The sequence below is a fragment of the Penaeus japonicus genome, unplaced genomic scaffold (genome assembly GCF_977035675.1).
Source record: "Penaeus japonicus unplaced genomic scaffold, GWHDUDI00000001_assembly GWHDUDI00000009, whole genome shotgun sequence".
Taxonomy (NCBI): Eukaryota; Metazoa; Arthropoda; class Malacostraca; order Decapoda; family Penaeidae; genus Penaeus; species Penaeus japonicus.
In genome coordinates, this window is record NW_028234411.1 from 40,985,663 (window position 1) to 41,007,002 (window position 21,340).

Genomic DNA, 21,340 nt, shown 5'->3' on the forward strand with positions numbered 1-21,340 from the left:
AATAAAAGCGATATATGCTCATCAGTGTTTTCAATTCTTTAAGCACTTGAAGAGTTCTTTGTGATTTGCTGCACTGCAATGATTGCAAAGTAGTTTATACTGAGTCTCTGCATATGCAGTATTTTACAATATCACACAAACTTTACTGGTTGCTATTCACACAAACTGCACTGGTTACTATTTTTTACCATTTAAAGCTGCTGTCATAAAACTTTCTTAAATAATATTGATACACGTTTGCATAATGGTTATGTAGTGGCTGCCCAGTTTATTCTATTCAAAACCATCATCATTAGTACACCTAATTAGTCTTACACTTTTCTGATGAGATGAATTTAAATTGGTGTCACCTGATAGTAAAGTATAAAGGCCTACTGCAGTAGAATCCAAGTTCTTTTTTTTCAGTATTTCCACTCAGTATTGTGTTAACCCAGACTAATTTCCTGCAAATCTGACTTAAAATACCATTCTATCTCAACAAAACTAAGCACTTTTCTTCTACAAAAACACCCGGGAAAATTGGAGAAAAAGAAAGAGGGAGGGAGGGAGGGAGGGAGGGAGGGAGAGGGGGAGGGGAGGGGGAGGGGAGGGGGAAGAGAGAGAGAGAGAGAGACAGAGAGACAGAGACAGAGACAGAGAGAGAGAGAGAGAGAGAGAGAGAGAGAGAGAGAGAGAGAAGAGAGAGAGAGAAGAGAGAGAGAGAGAGAGAGAGAGAGAGAGAGAGAGAGAGAGAGAGAGAGAGAGAGAGAAAGAAGAAAAGAGAGAGAGAGAGAGAGAGAGAGAGAGAGAGAGAGAGAGAGAGAGAGAGAGAGAGAGAGAGAGAGAGAGAGAGAGAGAGAGAGAGAAAGAGAGAGAGAGAGAGAGAGAGAAAGAGAAAGAGAAAGAGAAAGAGAAAGAGAAAGAGAAAGAGAGAGAGAGAGAGAGAGAGAGAGAGAGAGGAAGAGAGAATCATATCTTGATATTGCCTGCTATTATCATTTAACCTATTTGCCCCACCCTTCCCACTCCAGCCTCTTTTCCTATAAACCAACAATTGATGACACCAAATTATATTTCCCATGGTGCGTCTGGGATTCAGTGTTACCAAGAGACATTGGCCAATGCTTATTCAATAACTATTTGCATGTTTGTTGTTTATTCACTTCTATTTGCTCAAACAATGATATCACTCGAGGGTTTTCAATTTGACAATGGCTTCATGGTGTAATGGATGTGAACAGATTCCTTATCAACTGATTGTTGCCATGCCTGTGACCTGCCTGCAGTATGAAAGTGCATGAAAATTCAGATGTAGAAATTCCCTGCCATTCGTCATGCTCTCCCCAACTTGCAGAACCATCAAATCCAGATTGTTGGCTGTACATGGAATAGTAATATCTCTAAAAAAAAGTTCATTTGGTCAAGAAATGAAACCACTTATCAAATTCATTTGAATCACACCAAAATCCATCAAAATAACACTTGACCAAGAAAAAAAATGGGCAAGGGGTAATAATAAGACTGACCACCTAAGGTTTAATTTTTGGAATAAGTGCATTAAAAAATTAAAGCCATTGGGTGATCACCACCAAATGATGTTAGAATACTGCTAACATTTGTTTCAAGAAGCTATATTCGTAGTGTGATAAAGAAAGAGTACCACTTGTTTCCATAATGTGAAATCGGTAGAATCAAAACAAAAATAATTCAAATACACCAATCACGGTTAAACCAACGGCTTTCACATGAAATACATTACTCTGACTGGAACAGAGAGCACTGTATATGGCATCAAATCGTAATTACAAAGCTTTCACACGTAAACATTGCATATCTTACCTGATTTTGCTATATAAGACAGCACAGCCAGCAAAGACCCCAGAAGCACCTGCTATTACCGGCATTACCATCTCGTACGCCATTATCAATATTATTCCTCCTCGTATTTACTCCTATGCGACGCGCAACCCGTTCCTGCAAGATCCCCTACGTCAGTGGTGGCGTGTGTGGGGGCGAAATTCAAATTATTTTAAAATTTTCGAGTCCCCTTTCACGCTCGAGCACATGGCTGGTCCCCCATCCTCGGCGCAGTGTTGCCAGACGCGCTTGGCGGGCTGGCTTTTATTTTTTTTGTGGGAGGTGGCGATGGTTGCTTTGCTTCTGATTATGGTGGCTGTTGGGAGGATGTGTATATATATATTTTTTTAAATATGAGAGGTAATTGGTACAATGGCTTATCGGCTATATGTGTTTAACGCTTTATTTCAATGGTAGGAAAAATAGTCTGTCGTTGGCAATACTCTCAGTCGTTCATTTTGGGCGCATTTTCGCTTATGGAGCATCTGTTACCTATATGTTCAATAATCTCTGAATATTTCATCCTTAGCTTACAAATAAATACGGTTCATTTCCCTAAAATCTATGGTAGGTGAATAATCGATGTAAAGGAATCACACTGAGATTTTTTTTTAGTCAATATATAACTTAAATAGATATAAAAATGATTTTTTTTTAACGAATATGTAATTGTCGTTAAGTCAAAAACTGAGTAATTCCTGATATCACTGATTAATAATAAGATAGTCTCGTTTCCCGCTTTGTTATTGTTTTGGTAAACAAATGTCGGTACTGAAAGCCTCTCACTTATCTTCTGTACGTTAGTGAATTGCACACGTAAGAATGTTTCTGTATTAGCATTTTATATATGCTATTAATAGTAGAATCGGAACTATATTTTACAAATTATCTTGTGAAGATCCATATATATTTTAATATTGATATGTAGGAACTGTCACAAAGGGTAGCTACGATATTCAAGAAAATGCTAATGAAAAACGCGATTTTTATTTCCATTAAATAGAGTAGATTTGATAGACATATAGATGATGGGGTATAACAGGAGATTTAAAGCTCTTATGATAATTAACTAGAAGTATATATTTTTTAAGTTTATTCTTTTGCACCCAATTCTGTAGAGAGCTTGGAACGTGATATTTTGATCCAGTTATTCAAAGCTAGCTTCAATTCATTATCTTCAACTTTTGTTCTATTTTACTTTTCCACTTCAAGCATACAAATCTAAAGTGTAATTATTCAGCTGCAAAGTTCAACCCAACAGTATTTCCTATCATAACTAGTGCTTTGTAATAGATGTGCACCAACATATACATCAAAGGTAGTACATACCATCATCCATCTTAATGACTAAGAACTAAATCGTGTGCACATTAGTTGTTTTTTTTCTTGTTGTTTGTTATAACACAGCAAATAAAATAAAAGCTGTTAATGATGTGTTGAATCTAGCACATATATCTAGATCCCCAATATTAGAGTGAAAATCTCTTGGCATGACTTCATATAATCCTTGTGAACACATTAAGCTAGATACCACAGCTAATACTCAGGTGACTTTTTTAAGTGCATGATTACTAAATTGAGCATAAAAGCTCTCTGGTGCATACCGTTGTGTTTCTGGATTGATATACTTAACCCATTCACACTGGGGCGATTCCAGCTCTGAATGGTCAGAATGCTGGGGTTTTCGAACGCATAAGCTTAATGCCTCGGGATTCTCTGGCGCACTAGCCGCGAGCCTGGGCTGTCTGCTCGCTCTGACGTCTGACTGACGCAAAAACCATGAAATGTGTCTGCATGTCATCTAGCGTGAATGGGTTAAGTTGTCTATAATGATGTACTTTGTAGTAGTACATAAGTATATTTATAATATTTAATTAATGTTGCCCTTCTAAGATTTTATATATTTCCTAGCTAGTAAATGGACTAATGAAGTAGGGGGAAAATACAGGGCTAATAACCCTTTTTTTACATATAATATTGGTCTTCTTTCTGAACTGAATTACATACTGTTCATACACTCTCATTTATGGTCATGGTATTAAATAAATATTTGTGCAGTAGGATGGCTGGTTTACATTGTCTGCCATGGTGCCATCCACGTCTATGACCAACTCTGCCTTTGCAGCAAATCATGCCATCTGCTGCTAATGGGTTAATAAGCACCAGAGTCATGCATTCCAAGATATGCAAGTAATCCATCAATTCTTCTGGGATGGCTTTCATTTTAAGATGTTCAGCTGATTTCTGCTGCACTGTGACTCAAACCATTTGACATGAAACAGTAACACACAAGTCAAATGAAATCATCCTTAATAAAGATTAGTCTTTTGATGTAAGACTAGTTTTGATTGGTAGTTGTCCAGACAAATTGAATGTCTAGATATTGGTTTTCCTCAAAGGTGGCTCTATTTCTAAACAAACACATCAGTTAACACAAAAACATATTAGTTTAATGTTCATTACTGCTGGATACTTTTATATTGAAGAATATTTTGTTTTGATTCAATTTGTAATGGGAAATGTATTGAATTTAACCAATCTATCAATAGCCATGGTTTCCATATCTTGAAAATACACCAACAGTTTACAGAGGAATAGACAGCAAAATACAGACATTTCTTAGTTTCTAATCTCTTTTGCAAGACAGTATTCACAATTGGTGAGTCATTTAACCTGGGGCAAAACCTTTTGAATGGGAAAGTCCTCCTGTTTGATTCATCATCTTTGAGTGGAGAGATAATCAATCTGGGGTAAATTGCAATTCAAGTTGAGGCCCCAACATTCTTTCTTTGCATGTAGATCCAGCTAACAAAATCATATTCAATATCGTGTTCATGATCACTAGCATTGCTCAAGTAAATACTAGGATTTAGCTTTGTAACATTTAAGTACTTGGGAAGGGAATAAATTCTTGCCATTAACAGTATTAACCCATTGCCTAACGGCCTAACTGGTCATCAGTACGGGCAATCTACAACACTAGCGGCACTGGCTAAAGATTAGAAGGATGGGGAGAGTGTTTTCTCTGCCCTCTGGGTAGTGCAGACCAGCCCAAATGACATTTTTCCATAAATCTATCATAAAATGCAGGTTTAGCCTGTTTTAGATTCCTGTAGCTCTGGAGCTAGCGCCGTTACAGCCATAATACTTCATGACTGTGTGCGTGCTTTAACTGTAAGCAGATCTCAATGCCGTGTCATGTACGCATTGACACCCGTCTTTTAGGCCTAATCGGTGCCGACACGTATGTTATGACACCCATTGATGTTTTTTTTTTTCTATAGCCATAGGGTGTCGATTGCTTATAATTATCAGGGATATGTCATGTTCTTCAAATCTTTAAAAAGCATCCTCTGCTCCATTGCCCACAACCAAACAAAAATGGTAGCATAATGAAAGGTTTGAATGTTGCTAATATACAGAGCCTTGTCCACATGTTTTAAAATGATTTTGTCTTTTATATGTTTTAATAATTTGTAGCAAGATGAAAGTAAAACTAAATCACTTTTTATATTTCAGATGTTCTGATAATCACATCAGCATGGCACAAGCTCAGATTCAGCAGCATCAGCAACAACAGCAGCAGAAAGTGCAGCCAACAACTGACTTTGGTCCTGACAGTGGGGGAAGAATAAAGGTATGTTGCCTTACTTTGAAAAAAAACTTTCTCTAATTTCTATTTTTTTTTTTTTTTATTGTTTAATATATATGGCAGTATATAAAGTACATATTAACATTCTTCTCATATCTAAATGATAGAATGTGTAAATGCACTTAAGTCAGTTAAGGGTTCCTTATTTCTTTTGCTGCATGCTTTTTGGCAGACGTCAGATCACTTTCTCACTGCATATTTTTTCCAAAATACAAGCTAGTCATTCCTCTATTTGTGTGACTAATGCATCTTACCAAATGCTAATTAGTATCACTTTGACAATATATCATAAATAGACTTATATATCATGCCATAAGTCCAGGAGATAATAGAAAACACAACATCTGAAGATCGCCAGCCCAGGCTGAATATCTGAAGATGTGGCATGTATCAGGAGGTTTAAATTGATTATGATTAAATTATTTAAACTTCTTATCTTTTTCTTAAATGTTATAGAAGGGTAATTGTTCAGTAAAGAAAGAACAGATAATTTCCTAGATTTTGCCAATACCAATACCTATTGTCTTCTCTTTTATTAAAGGGCCTAACAATTGTCAAGCCTATAGTGTATGGCAATGTTGCACGCTTTTTTGGCAAAAAGAGAGAGGAGGATGGGCACACTCATGAATGGACAGTTTATGTCAAACCTTACAACAATGAGGACATGTCTACATATGTGAAAAAGGTAGTAGAGAGTGTAAATTACATGTTGTGTAACTTGATGATAAATACAGTATTCTTGTTTTATATATCATAGAAAAGAAGAGCATAATATATTACAAATACAGCATATAAAACATAAAATAAATTTAACTAATGGATCTCTATTTACTACAGGTCCACTTTAAGCTACATGAGAGCTATGCCAACCAGAACCGTGTGTTAACAAAGCCACCTTACGAAGTCACAGAAACGGGATGGGGAGAGTTTGAGATTGTTATCAAAATCTTTTTCCATGATCCAAATGAAAGACCAGTGAGTGATTTTTTTGTGTGTGAGGCTCCATTATCATCATCCTTACTGGTAGATCATTATTTATTTTTAAGAAAGTTTTCATTTTATTATCATTATGTTTAGCACAGCATTTTCACTGACTTAGCTCGAACTCGATATGTGCACAATTTACCATTATTATAGGATATATTATTTAAAAGTGATATTGAAAACCAAATTATAGTAAAATATTGGATTCACAAAGTATTTGTTGAGGATATAAAATTAAGATCAAAACAAACTAAAGGTAAAGAACGTTCACACAACTTTGTACACAATATCTGGGTCAAAAAATGCTTTGAAACTTTGGCTTTCCAGGTCACCATATATCACATTCTGAAGCTGTTCCAATCTCCTCCGGGCACTACACCTCCTGTTGTGTCCAGTGACTTCAAGAAGCCACTCGTATCAGAATTTTATGAGGAGCTTATCTTCCAAGACCCCTCCGCCATGATGAGACAACTGCTGACCAACACCCGGCAATTGACTCTTGGAGAATATACCCATGATACTGATTGTAAGTTGTTAAGGAGTATGCTCATTGAACTACTACTTGTTTGCATGTATTTTCTAAAATGTTGCTTTTTATTGACTTATTTGAGAATATTATCAATGATCAGTTACTCCAGAAAAAGAAAAGGAAAACTTTGTTATAAATGAATGAACTTTTATACTTTCAGTTGAAGATAAGAAGGACAAGACAATCAAAAACTTATTAAATGCCAAAGAAAAAATAGCAAATGAAGTCATGGACCTGCGAGACAAGATTAAACTTGCCAAAGATACCATTGCCAAGTTCAAGGAGGAAATTAACAAGTCACAGTCAGAAATGCCTGTGGATGTTTCAGGATTAACATGAACATTGTGCTCTTTCTCATTTCTGAAGTAAATCTATTATTTTTTCTTTTTGTATATGAATAAATCATTTAATTAGTGTTTTTTCCTTTGATTTATCATACTTAAAGAAATATTACTTGGATTAACTGTAATTTATACATCACTATGAAGCTAAATTATCAAACTCAAGTAACAAGAATGGGTAGTCAGATAATTGATTTTACTATAGTGATTTAAAGAAGCAGCATGGTAAAAATCAGGATACCTTCAACCATTTGATTTCAATAATGGAGAACTTTAGATAAAATATAAAAGAAGCTAAAATTACAAATCAAATTGCATATAATTTTATACCTTATACAATGGTTTTCATATGAGTTTAAGGATCTCAAAAATATATAGAATTACACATAGTTTTAGAATGGCTAAGAAAGGAAGGATCAAATTATGAACTGTTAGAGATGATAAGAATTTACATGATTAAGCAAAAAGACTATAATATAAATCAAAAGAAATAGGAAGTGTAAATATTATATTCAATTGAACATTAACAAAGTAAAAACAAAAGATCAGTCTAACTCAAGAGAAATCACCTAGTCTAGATATAATATCTAACAAGTGTTTATGTATACACCTAAGTTACTCCATTTGTAGGATCAAATAAAATAAGATAGAAGATAATATTTCAAAAGCCACTCTTGTTTAAGTTTTCTCAAAAAACTTGAGGCTTGAGAGTAATTGAGAAATATTATAAGTGATTTTGATATCATGATATCATTCTCAGCAAATTGATATTACAACTGAACTATATTGTATTTCCCCGATATAATGAGTTATTGAGGTAAAATAAAAACTAAATATTTAATAATGAAAACAAACATTTCCTTCATAGTATACTAATGACTTCCATCGGGAGGGTACACATTCTTGAAGTATTATAGTAAAGGGAATTTTGGGAGGAAAGAGAAGAACTTATGCTAACCAGCTAATTACAAATTTCAGTCAAAAGAAAGGACATCACACACACACACACACTAATTTCTTGGTAGCAACTACATTATATGAACTGGAAGAAATGAAGTATATTAAAGAACTCTTTATGAGATCAAACCATTTATATACTGACCTGTTAGTCTGGTAGCTGTTCTCATTTACTTCCTGTTTGGTATTATTGGTTGTCATGTATATAATGAACCTGCTCGGCAGTGCTAAGCGCTAGATTTGATGCTGATGTGAATCTCAGGCATTATCATGTTAGATTTGACTATGATGTGATTCTCATGTGGCTATATCAGGTATGATGCGGTTTCTCATTTCTGTGAAATTTCCTTCTAAGTAGGGGTTCACTTAATGTGGTCATGTTCTATGTATCTCTGTCAAATAATCGTACATTGCACTGTTTTATTCGAGTTTCTGTGATATGGGTTCAACTCATATGGTTGTAGACACTATCATTTTTCTTGCACTTCTAGCATGTTGAACTGCTTGTTCTTACATTATAAAATATGTAATTAACCCACTTTAGTGCTTTATCTTAGCAAAAACTCATATTGTGTGGTTTCATCTAGTGTTCTATCAGGTAATATGCAAGATGTCTATTTGCAGTAACATGTTTATGATGTTTTGTATGAATTTATTGCTGTAACTTTCTTATATTCTATTTGGAATATTTTGATTACTCTGATTTTACAAGACTGATGTGACTTGAGATCATTTTGAGGTTTATGTATTCTGGGTAGAGTTTTTAAGAGGAATTTTGTCAGATGGTAAAAATTTTAGGGGTTACCGTTTATCCACCACAGTTCATTGTCATGAGCTGTTCAGTCAAAAAGGGTAAGACTATCTAAGGAAATTCCCTGATCCTGAGAATCCCTGAGTTTCCTAGGAATTCCTAGACACCCTGCACCCTCCCTTTTATAGGTAATACTAGTGGGTCTGTTGTATCCAGGAATTTAGGAATGGGGGGAAGCACATGTGGTGGATAATGTGTGAAGCTTTCAAAGAGAAGGTCTTGAGCTTCTCTTTTGTGCCTTGCATGACAGGAATGTTTACCTCTATGTTATCATTGGCTTATAAGAGTTTTTAGAAAATTAGAATATGTTATCAATTCACGAATCTTTAGGGGTTACGCCTTGTTTCTCTTGGTATGTCTCATACTCCACAACAGGTCAGGTCCATCTTTTTGTTCATAATTTAGTTGACGAATGATTTTTAAATAATGCATGTTTCTCATTATCTGAAAAAGTTAAATCATATGCATTTTTATCTACATTCTTGCAGGTTTAAATTGTTTGATTTTTTTTACGTCTTTCGTCAGTGGCCATCAAAACGGATGGTCATGATTAAGCTGTTACAAAATAAACGAGCATTTCATACTGGTCGTTTGGCTGCTTATCTTTCACATTATTTGCTCTATGTTTATAATCTGCATTTCTGTCATATAAATGGTGATACACTTTAAAAATTATGTGTCCATAATCTTCTCTTTAAAAATCGAAAGGGTTGTTTACTACACACATGACTAATAAATCAGGCTTGTATACTTTATTCATATTCTATCAACAAATAATGAATAGAATATAGATTTCTTTCAGTAACTTAAGTACACGCATACATAAACAGACAGACTGACTAAGGAATACAAACATATGTGTGCGTGCATGAATAGACTATCCAACAGCTTTCGGTCACATGTCAAGTTGGCGCTAAAAATAACATGCATGCATTACACCGACCATTTTATTATAGGAGTGAGGAAAATATCGTTCTAAAATATCTGATACATGTAGACTACATATATATATATATATATATATATATATATATATATATATATATATATATATATATATATATATATATATATATTCACACATATTTACAAACATTTATACATGTGTGTGTTTGTGTGTGGATTTATTGATTTCACAAGGCATCAAAGAAAGTTTAGGATGATTCATGATTTCTTCTCAGACAAACAAAAAAGGATAACATCGAAAAATAATTAAGCGGTGGTTTAGAATGAAATAAATTACGTGTAACGGGTATACAGCAATTACATATACGTACAGAGATAAAAACTGTAAACCGGTACTGACGTATCGAGTGATAGATGAAGATGAAGCTAAGGGGTATGGTGAGGTGATACAAGGAACACGTTACGGATAGAGACGATAAGGGACCAATAAAATATTAAAGAAGTTAAAAATGTGACGTTAAAATAGAGGGAAGAGGGCATTACAGATTGCAAGACGGAAGAGATAGAGGAATTAGAAGAAATCAAAATAATAAAGTTTTATTAAAGTTGGCATTCTTTCAACGTTTCGTATAAAAATAGGTTCATAGATTGTTTGTCTTTTTGTTCTGAAAATCGTGTCAGTTGATAATGAGACATTACACCCTTTCTCAATCAAAAATAAAAAGAACCCCAAAAAGTGATATCGTACATAAAATTAATGAGAATATACTTCCCCTAAGAGACATTAATTGTACATTATAAGGGCATAAATGGCACCTTGCGATAAAGAATAAAAAATAACATAATATTTTATAAACTGAGGAAAAATTAGGAAGTGGAGATGGAAAAGCAAGTCAAAAGAAGCTTTCGAAAGTAGGCCACATTACATTATCACTTACTTATTCTCTCAAGGTCATGAGTTATGCCTTGTCGACTGACAAATGCCTACGACATGGATAGATAATAAAAAGTCAGTCAGACAGACAGGAGAAAAGAGAGAGAGAGAGAGAGAGAGAGAGAGAGAGAGAGAGAGAGAGAGAGAGAGAGAGAGAGAGAGAGAGAGAGAGAGAGATTTGATCTAGGCTATCCTTAAGAATATACCTAATAATAATGATCAAACCGTTATCATGTCAAGCACAGGAACTCGCGTCCGCTTGCTACCCAGTCACCCTTTGACACAGATAAATTTAGAACGGGACATGGCGAAGTCTCTTGCCATGCACCCGACATTAGTCACGTGGGTGTTCCGCCTTGTGATAAATATTTTTTCATTATTTGTTCATCATAAGCTGAGTGCACACAAGGGCATGTTTGTTGAAACTGTCTATGTTCTTGTAATATCTCCATTTCGTGTATTCGTTTTTTTTTTTTAATTACTAATCTCTGATTTTTAAAATCTGAGTCAGGTGACTAATATCTTTAGAATATAAATAGTATATAAATACTATAATGAAATTACAATAGGATGAGTGTATAATAAGTAATACACTTTTACAGATGTATGAATTTATTCAATTGACATGCGTGTGAAAATAATGATCATAAGACGTAGTCCGTCACACGTGGCTAGTGTACCTTAAGTGTTTCAACATTTTCTTCGTCAAAACAATGTCGACTTAGGTACGAATTTAACTAACGAAGATCGCTGCTGTGCTGCTTTATTCCGTGACTATCAATTTTTTTTTCAAGAGAACGGTTATGGTTAAATGGAAACTTGTGAATCCAGAAACTCTTGCTGGTAAAATACAAATTCATCCATAATCTGTGTCTGCATAAGCTCATGTCTTTATCTAATCTTATCTTTGCTACACGCTGTTAATTAAAAAAAAACAAGTATCCAGCTTGATCCCTATTAACCAAAGTAACAATAAAAACTACAATATCGCACACAAACATATATACGTCTATACACACACACACACACACACACACATATATATATTATATATTATATATATATATATATATATATATATATATATATATATATATATATATATATGTGTGTGTGTGTGTGTGTATACACACATACTTATATTTATATTCCTTGTGCATGCATGTGTGACTAAATAACTATATAGCTCAACACCACACACACACACACACACACACACACACACACATATATATATATATGTATATATATATATATATATATATATATATATATATATATATATATATAGGTATATATATATATATGTATATATATGTGTATATATTATATATATATATATATATATATATATATATATATATATATATATATGCATATATATATGTGTATGTGTGTGCATCTATATACAAATATATATATATATATATATGTATATATATAATACATATAATATATAGAGATATATATATATATATATATATATATATATTATATATATATATTAATATATATATATACATATATAGATATATATGAATATATATACATATATATATATATACATATATATATATATAAGTATATATATAAATATATACATATATATATAAATATATATATATATATAAATATATACATATATATGTATATATATACATACATATATATATATATATATATATATATATATATATATATATATATATATGTGTGTGTGTGTATGTGTGTGTGTGTGTGTGTGTGTGTGTGTGTGTGAAAGAGAGAGAGAGGGGGGGAGGCATGGTTAGCAGTTTGTGGGGGACGGGGAAAGGGACAAGGCAGATGCACCTCATAAATCTTCACAGTCTTCCAGTATATTGAATTATTAGAAATAAAAATCGTAGTCTTAAAAGCAACCTATTAATAGACGAAATAGTGTCAAAAATCCACATTTCATTTTACGTTTCAGAGCTAATGTAAACAATATTTTGTGATCTTAATGGTGTAAATTCTTATTTCTAACAAGTTCATAGTCATCAATGTGGGAAACGCTACTATCTATAAATAGATATATGAATAGAGAGATCTTACAGACCATTGTCACTTAAACCCATTTTCCTCACGATATTTAGTTTGTGACAAACCATATGAAAATCAATAAATCAATGAATGATATATGAACTTAGAAATAGTAGCCAAGCCCGTTCATCTCGGGACAAACATTGCTTACTTGAATAAATTTTACTGTGAAGTATTGCACGTCAAGCTGAAGAAAAACAGGAAGAAATATGTCTCATCCAAATTTCACCAAAAACAAAAGACAAACACAAATTAAAAAGCGGGCCAAGCAGGAAGAAATACCCGCTCAGATTTGAATGGTATGATTGATTTTGTACACTTCCAAATATGCTACACGTTTGGTATGCTCGATAAAGAAAGATAAAGTAAAACAAGGATGCTCGTCTCGGATAAATATAAAATGCATTGTAGATTTCGCCTACTTCATCTGCAAAAAGGAATGTATACTTTCTAATATAGTTGTAAATATGTATCCATACAACATACTAGGGCACAGAACCTCACTGGAGGAAAATATTTTAATGAGGGTAAATCCCTAAATTGCCTACAGTCGTCTTGGTAGTGGGAAATGGTGGTATTGTCCAAGGTCTGCTACCTTCCCTTTCCAAGCCATAAACGTATTTAGGTATGTTTTTACAAGGATACTGGACGGATGGTAGCAACGAAGAATTTTCCTCCCATGCGAACTGTATGAGAGCGCGATATAACGGGCGTGTAAGCAAATCGACATTGGGATGAATGGAATCACGGAAACTATTATTGATTTGTAACGTCTCAAGCTCTGGAACGAGATTTATTTACTTTCTGATATCTCACATTCTTAAGGTTTGGTTATACATGCAATGGGAAAATCATATTTCTTTGAGTATAATTTAATAGAATATGGTGATTATTTAAAAATCTGCAATTTCATATAAATATCTCCTTTTCTTTGCATGTGCATCTGTAATTTTCGCATCCCCTGACTGTTTACGCCAAGCCAAATAATCAATAAAAGCGACTTGGGATCGCTGGCCGGCGCCGCGTCAAAGAGTGCGCCGCGTCGGAAACTGCGCATGCGCATCAAAATGTAGGCTCACTTACGGGCTCAATCTGAGAGCTGATTGGGCGGCAGGATGCGAGGGAGTCAAGCAAACGCGTTGATTGGGTGAGCGCACGGCGAAGGAGAGGAAAGGAGCGCGCTGATTGGTAGGCGGCGGAGAGGCGAGTCTCCTTCTCTCCTGCGCTTGTGTCTGCTACCACGCGCCGCTCCGCTATCAAGGAGAAAGCTTCTTCGTCCTTCCTCTCCCTGCAGAAAAAACACTTTAAGCAAAATGGCCGATCAGGAGATGGAACAGCAGGACTTTACCGAGGACTACAGCGGAGGCGACTTCCAGGAGAACGGGTCAGGGGCAGCAGAAAGCCAAGAGGGCGGCGGGGAGGGCCAGGCCGGCGAGGTGCAGGACAGCGGCGCCGCGGATGCTCCCGGCCGCGACGATGACAGGTATGGTTGCCTCTCGCTCGCGTGAGATTAAAAGTACAAAGGAAAAGCTATCTATGAAAAGAAACTTGCCCTCCCCCTTCTGTTGAATCTCTCAACGCTCTATACTTCGGCGTACTAGATCGTGAGAGTTAGATCCGGTTTTTGAATGCCAGGAGTTTTTCACAGGTACAGTAGAGAAGGCGTGATATACGTTTCTAAACGTTATTAATCTACCTTAAGCAAAACGTCCGCGTTGATCCGTTAACTTCGGGCCACGCCGGCTCAGGTTCATCTGCTCCCTTGCGCCTTTGTCTTTGTTGGAGACTAACTATGCTTGTCTGAAGACCCCTTCTGTGCATACATTAAGTTTTTAGTCTTGTCTGGTTCGACTGCGTGAATCTCCGTATTTCTTGTTTTTTCGAGGGACTTGCTCCACGTTGTTGAAAGAATTTGCGTAAGTTTTTACATTTTCCCCCATGAGGCTAGCATGATACACCTAACTGCGCTCATGGATCACGTATTCGGTCTGGTTTTTACTCACATCTGTACTGTTTCCTTATGAACCCTTGAGAGCGACGTAAGTTGACGATTTGCCTTTTATATTTTTAGCTGTGTTCTGTTGGAAAAGTAGACTTTGTATACTTATTTTATGCATCTTCACATGCTAGCCTAGCTTCAGGTACTTGATAATTTGGTAGCGCCATGGGAGGGGGCTCTCTTCTCTCCCATGTAAATGGAAAATTTACATGTCGTTCCTTTCCATGACTCGTTGCAAGTATGATTCTATTAAATGTAAAGTTTGTTTACTTGGGGCATTAACTTGCATGGGCCCACTCTTGGCTGAGCATCCCTCGTGGGGCAAAGCATCCAAACATCAAGGCGACCAAATGCTTTTTTATCTATCTTGCCCCTCTCTCTCTGCAGTGGCTAGCGGCCGTTAGTACTGCGTAGTTATTCCCCCACTCCTGTGCTAGAATCATTCTCACTTGCTAGGTGTAAGTGCCTCAATGTACACTTAAAAGTCATGACCAATTATGGTTCCTGAATGATTTTGTAAATCTTCATGATTTTTGTCCCATTTTCTTTAGAAAGGGTCTTGTATCTTGAGTTGGCATCTCTGCATATTTTGTTGTATAGATTTATGATTTTGCCAGGTGTTTGTTCAGACTGTTCCAGTAGCAGTCTGTTCAGACATGTTTAGAATTTCATTTTCCCTTGGTTATCTATGAGCTTTATTTGAAGTAAGCAATTTATTCATTCCTAATGTGTAGAAATGGCTTTGTGATGATAATTGGTATGCAAGTCTATAAGTAGAATGCATTTACTTTGTTATATGCGAGAGTAAGTTAACTAATTGTAAAGATTTCTAAAAAGAACATGTCTTAATGGATGGCTTGGTCACATTGCTCAAACCTTTTAGAATCTGGCAGTTGTCATGAGTTTAGTGAACCATTTGTTCATGACCTAGTATGTGGCTATGTAAATTATCCTTTTCATGATGGATAGCCCTTCTGTTGGCTTTCACTTAGAGGGAGATGGGGAAAAATACCAATTGCCATATGATTTACACTTAGGACTGGTTAAGGCTTGTAATAGTATTTTTTTCATTTGAAGGCATGTTTTGAAAGTGCAAGCCCAATCACTTATACTTTTAGATTCTTGGTGAATGCATTTGAGACTCTCCTTGACATGTACAGTATAGTCTTCCGTCCTCAAGGGGTTACATTACAGTAATGTATGAAACCAAACCAGATTTTGAAAATGAAAGCAAGACCCATTAGAAGAAAAATGGGACTGGGAAATGTGAAATTTTACATTATCTGGAAGCCAACCATAATTTGTGGATATGCCTACAATTACTTTTGTTTGTTATTAGACAATGCATCACTAATTAAAGTTTTGGAAACTGGTAAAGTAAATAACTTTGCTCTGTAGGGGAAATGATCACACTGCTTTTTGTGTAGATGCTAAGTGAACTGTTTGCTTTTGAATTGATTGAATTTTTTGTCTTGCAAATAAGGGGAATTTAAATTTCTAAGGGTGGGTAGAAATCTTGTGGATCACTTCCTCTGCCTTTGAATGTTCTGCCTCAAAGCTGCCCAGTTGCTGTCATCATGAAGCTGTAACGTAACTGAAGCAGTCATCACAGGGCCACCTTGGGTCTTGTTCCAGCAGTTCTCCTTGTCAAATGGTAACGTAACGTCTCTAGGGAAGGTTCGGGTGGCCCCTCCACAAGGACTAATGGAGACTCCTCTTTCCTCTAGGTGGCCGCTACTACGGGAAGAATGTTGCCCCCTTGTAGCGCTCCGCATCGACACCAGGGTATTTATCTGTTTACCTTATGGTCTAATTTAACTCACGGTTACCTGTCTTTCCATTTGCGATCAACTTGAAGCAAAGGTCAACTGAGTGGTTCTAGCTGTTATCCTTTGCGGCATTAGCACTAGAACGTTTTATTTTAATTTCCCCCCCTAACTTTTTGTTGTTTGTTTGTGTTGCCCAGACTGTTTTCAGAGTTAATGTATAGAGCAGAAAGGGCAATTGTATTCTTGCCAACTTGCTTGACGGCCTGAAGAGGGTTAAAACATTTGATTTCCTGCCATCTAAACTAGAAGCAGTTAACAACCTTAAGGTAAAGTACATGCTAATAAAAACTTCACCCTCCTCACTCAGATTGTTTCATGGTTTGACTAATTGGATCTCGTTTCCAGGAAACTTTTTGTTGGTGGCCTGAGCTGGGAAACGACAGAAAGTAAGTACCATTCTATTTTTGTGATTTGATATATCTGGATCAGTGTTTCTCGGTGTTTTCTTAAAGAAAAGTCTCTAGTGATCAGCTTTTTCCAAATTCTCATTCTGAAATCATATTAATACACAGCTAATGGATTACCTCCATCTTCATATAATGAAAATGGATCTAATGCAAGAAGTTGTACTAGTTTCCTTTCCTTCAGCTTTATAATGCCTAAGTCTAGAAACTAGATTTATGTAAATGGTCTATTGAAATGTATGCTTAATGTGAGCAATAACAGTTGATAGCAACTACTATACTTTTTGTATAGCAGGTGAAGCTTTCACACAACTTGAATCTGCTTATAGCAGAAAGTGTCTCTGACCATGGTTTGGAGCTGCCCTTGCACTGAAATTTATTTGGAAGTCCAGATTAGTTGACTGAGAAACACTGCTCTAGAAGGTTTATAAAATGAAACTAGTTCATTATATTTTGAAATTGCCATGATGAAATTTATCCAGTTCTGCTACTGACATCATCTGATGTAACTCTTACCACTACTGATAGCTTGTAAGTATTAGTTAACTGGATTTGCTGTAAAATGAACAAATATAGTAAAGTATCCTTTTTTTATTTCAGAGGAGCTTCGTGAACACTTTAGCAAATATGGAGATATTGAAAGCATTAATGTAAAAACAGATCCAAACACTGGCCGTTCCAGAGGCTTTGCATTTATCGTCTTTAGTGTAGGAGAAGCTGTTGATAAGGTAATTTAGTACCATGTGATTATTTTTATTTACAAGTTATTTATAGATGGATATTTTCTCATGAACAGATATTGATTATTTTTTAGTGTATTGAAAATTTGTTTTTGCAGTTTACATAGTGTAGAAAGTTTTAGGATTAATAAAGCTGTTTTAAAGTCAATACAAGTTATTTTACCTAGTTGAATTCTAGTCTACATTGTTAAACAAATGTACTGATATTTTTAAAATATAATACTCTCCATTACTTTTCAGGTTATTGAGTCTGGTGATCACGTCATAAATGGCAAAAAAGTTGACCCAAAGAAGGCAAAGGCTCGTCACGGCAAAATCTTTGTTGGTGGCCTCAAACCAGAACTGTCTGATGATGACATCAAAAACTTCTTTAATCAGTTCGGTAACATTATTGAGGTGGAGATGCCCTTTGACAAACAAAAGAGCCAACGCAAAGGGTTCTGCTTTATCACCTTTGACCAAGAGTCCGTCGTCACAGACCTCCTCAAGACCCCCAAGCAGACAATCAATGGCCATGATGTAGATGTAAAGAAAGCCACACCAAAACCAGATGCCATGATGAGAGGAGGCATGCGCGGAGGGATGAGAGGAAGAGGTGGCATGAGGGGTCGCGGTAGAGGCTGGGGGCAGGGCTGGAACCAAGGAGGCTATGGATACAATCAGGGAGGCTATGGCAGCTATGGAGGATATGGTAAGAATGCAAGACAATTTTGCAATGGAGGTCTTTTGATGGTTGAATATATTAGGTGGAAAGTTGCATGCATTGGTGCAAAAATTTCACTTTTGGGAAAGTTTCTATGATGAAAGGTTTATCCAGTTCTGCTACTGAAAAATAGTGATGTAACTTAAATTACTGAATTTGATATTTAAAAGCGGTACAGGAATGTCCTCGAGTAGGTTTGGTAATTCATCTTTTTATACACATTAGGCGGTTATGGTGACTATGGCTATGGCAGCTATGGTGGCTATGGAGACTACGGCTATGGTGATTATAACTACGGTTATGGATATGGATCTGGCAATTATGGTAAGTGTCAGGCTTATGGTTGTTGTCTTATGCATGTCTTTCTATATATACATATATATAAATAAATAAATATACATATACAAATTGCTTTTTGATTTTTTTTTGCATGCTCAAAAATGAATTAAGTCTTGTAATTAGACATTTTGATCCTAATTTACTAGATTACACAAATTGATTAGATCCCTGCATGTTGACCCAGTTAGTCTTTTATTGTTAGTCTCGGATTGTGCACTATGTATCTTTGATAGTCATCCATTTCATCATATCCAGTCAGTTAACATGCTGGGGTCAAACCTGTACTTTTAGTCGTTCACCGAGACTCATTATTTATGGCATTGTTGGCTCTTACCAGGCGGGCAAGGGTACAGCGGGGGGAAGAGCCAGCATGGGAGGCAGCAGGCGAGGCACCAGCCGTATTGAACGTGATTATGGCTACAACCAGAACGCCAATTGGCACAGCGGAGACATGTACTAGCACCGATCCTCGTCAAGTCCTCAACTCGTCAGTCCTCTACTGCTTCTGGCTCCCACGACGATGGTATACTTAGAAAGCCAGATTTTGGAGAATTTAAGATTCAAAAGGTAATGCACTCATGTCGCATTTTGGATAACCGGTTCTTGAAGGTGTTAGCTTCCCTAGGATATGATGAGGTCTCTCCCTTCCTCTCCTTGTCTGTGTGATGAGGGTATCCTAGTGGATTACAGGGCCTTCTGTGATGGGACTGAAAGTTAGTGGAAGTGGTGTTTTAGTTAATGAAACAAAAACAGTTTTGGATGTGTACCTGCTGATGAATATTCAGTGTCGTGGAACTTTCAAGTGACTGCCAGACCCAGGTTCTTGTTACTGGGAGTTTCAAATCCTATTCCATTGAATGAAGGATGAATATTCAAAGGTCATTTTTTTTCTTTATCAGAATTGAGTTAAATTCTGGAGTATGCACATGGTATCATGTCAACCAAAATTGATTTAAGTGCTTACATTTGTATTATTTTTTGTACGGAGAATAATATACACATGGAGGTATATTTTTGGCCTTTTATTTACGAACCTAGAATGAAATTTATTCCTAGACATGGTATTAGAGATGTATTTTCACATGTTAGACTAATTTTTGTATATAGAAGCTGTAATATTCTAATAAAATGTAGTTACATTTAGCAGACTTTTAAAGGTAAGGGGATTCCCATGGAAAGTAAATTTTGGAGAAAGCAATAAAACTTTCATTAGTGTAACGTATTGGTACTGAAAGGAACATGGTTTGGGTAAACAATGTACAAAGTTATATATTGAATTAAGGATATTTTGTAAAATTCTTAAGAGCATTTTCCAAAAGTAACCAGAAATGAATGGGATGCTTGGAATGTTTCCACTGAATTTGGTTTCTATTTACTTAATAAATATAATAGAAGGCATTCAAGTTATGTATATAAACATACATGTTTAAGAAATTGCATTGTATCAAAGCTTTCCAGTTTGTCTAGTGAAATAATATTGAAGAGTCTAAAGTGAAAATTAATAAATGGAGAGAGGCCTTAAGGTCGCTTAACAATTTTGTGGGTTTAAAATTCTTCGAAGATCTCACTTTAGTTGGTATTATTTATTTGAATACTGGGTTTTACAAATTAAGAACTATTTAACTGCTTTGTTTAGCTAAAAATCATTCTTGGTTCAAGAAAAATTTAGGGTGGGGAAAAATCATTACAATGAGGGAGAAATAAAGTACAAACTTTTTATGCACTATCAAAAAAAGGACCTAAAACGGCATCCTGTTTTATCTAGTCTTATTTTCTAGAATACATGACCTCTTATCCTACTGCTGCAAACCTGATCAAACTGCATTTACCACGCAGGCTAACTTCAGATAATTTACACTCAAAAGCCAGTCCATCTGAAGACCTGTTGAGAGAGCCTTGACTTGTAAACTTGCCTTGATGTGGCATTTTCTGATCATTTAAGAAATATCTTAGTCTGGATATGGTTTAATATTCTATAATGGTTATTATAGTACAGCTGAAGTTGAGGATTGTGAATCATAATGGGTTAGCTATATTTTACGGTTTTGTAATGACCTTCATTAAAATGTTATGAAATAATCCGCTGTGGTTCTACTGGTTTTCAGCAGACAATAAAATATATATCTTCATTATAGTTTTTATACCTTTACATGGCAATTCATTCATGTATAATGGAAATCTATATGTAGGAGCATTTTTTTCCTTAGACTTTTTTGCTGAACCGTCACTTCCACAGCTCATCCACAAAATGAATGACTAATGAATAATGCTGAGGAATTTACTCCATGCAGAGTCAGTGATATTGAGCCTGTAAT

General features: G+C 35.5%; 3 protein-coding genes across 6 annotated transcripts in view; 2 read left to right on the plus strand and 1 right to left on the minus strand.

Moving 5' to 3' along the window:
* LOC122242290 (uncharacterized) overlaps positions 1-2,078 on the minus strand; it is a 10,423-nt gene extending 8,345 nt beyond the window's left edge. The window contains exon 1 of the mRNA XM_042999562.2: positions 1,819-2,078. Within this exon, the coding sequence (XP_042855496.2) occupies positions 1,819-1,901 (83 nt within the window). The 5' untranslated portion in view covers positions 1,902-2,078. The remainder of the gene's footprint in view (positions 1-1,818) is intronic.
* Positions 2,079-2,303: 225 nt separating this feature from the next.
* Positions 2,304-7,417, plus strand: Gas41 (YEATS domain-containing protein 4 Gas41). Of its 3 annotated transcripts, none has more exons than XM_042999565.2 (6): positions 2,304-2,403; positions 5,356-5,473; positions 6,030-6,173; positions 6,326-6,463; positions 6,800-6,998; positions 7,162-7,417. In XM_042999565.2, exons 2-6 carry the CDS (start codon positions 5,378-5,380, stop codon positions 7,338-7,340), a joined length of 756 nt encoding a protein of 251 aa, XP_042855499.1. In that variant the 5' UTR covers positions 2,304-2,403; positions 5,356-5,377; the 3' UTR covers positions 7,341-7,417. The 3 variants fall into 3 exon arrangements, with proteins under 3 accessions (XP_042855499.1, XP_042855497.1, XP_042855498.1); XM_042999563.2 differs by lacking the exon at positions 2,304-2,403 and adding an exon at positions 2,507-2,631; XM_042999564.2 differs by lacking the exon at positions 2,304-2,403 and adding an exon at positions 2,531-2,652.
* Positions 7,418-14,213: 6,796 nt separating this feature from the next.
* Positions 14,214-20,036, plus strand: LOC122242287 (RNA-binding protein squid). Of its 2 annotated transcripts, none has more exons than XM_042999556.2 (6): positions 14,214-14,494; positions 17,185-17,225; positions 17,844-17,971; positions 18,224-18,674; positions 18,912-19,010; positions 19,363-20,036. In XM_042999556.2, exons 1-6 carry the CDS (start codon positions 14,325-14,327, stop codon positions 19,428-19,430), a joined length of 957 nt encoding a protein of 318 aa, XP_042855490.1. In that variant the 5' UTR covers positions 14,214-14,324; the 3' UTR covers positions 19,431-20,036. The 2 variants fall into 2 exon arrangements, with proteins under 2 accessions (XP_042855490.1, XP_086396242.1); XM_086540116.1 differs by having other exon boundaries at positions 18,912-19,008; positions 19,350-20,036.
* Positions 20,037-21,340: the final 1,304 nt, after the last annotated feature.

Bases quoted from the DNA above. Each gene is read 5' to 3' on its own strand.
- Gas41 (XM_042999565.2), top strand. From the start codon at position 5,378: ATGGCACAAGCTCAGATTCAGCAGCATCAGCAACAACAGCAGCAGAAA. The intron at 5,474-6,029 runs GTATGTTGCCTT...CTTTTATTAAAG, and splicing joins ACAGTGGGGGAAGAATAAAG to GGCCTAACAATTGTCAAGCC. The intron at 6,999-7,161 runs GTAAGTTGTTAA...TTATACTTTCAG, and splicing joins ATATACCCATGATACTGATT to TTGAAGATAAGAAGGACAAG.
- LOC122242287 (XM_086540116.1), top strand. From the start codon at position 14,325: ATGGCCGATCAGGAGATGGAACAGCAGGACTTTACCGAGGACTACAGC. The intron at 14,495-17,184 runs GTATGGTTGCCT...TCTCGTTTCCAG, and splicing joins CCCGGCCGCGACGATGACAG to GAAACTTTTTGTTGGTGGCC. The intron at 19,009-19,349 runs TGGTAAGTGTCA...TTATGGCATTGT, and splicing joins GGATATGGATCTGGCAATTA to TGGCTCTTACCAGGCGGGCA.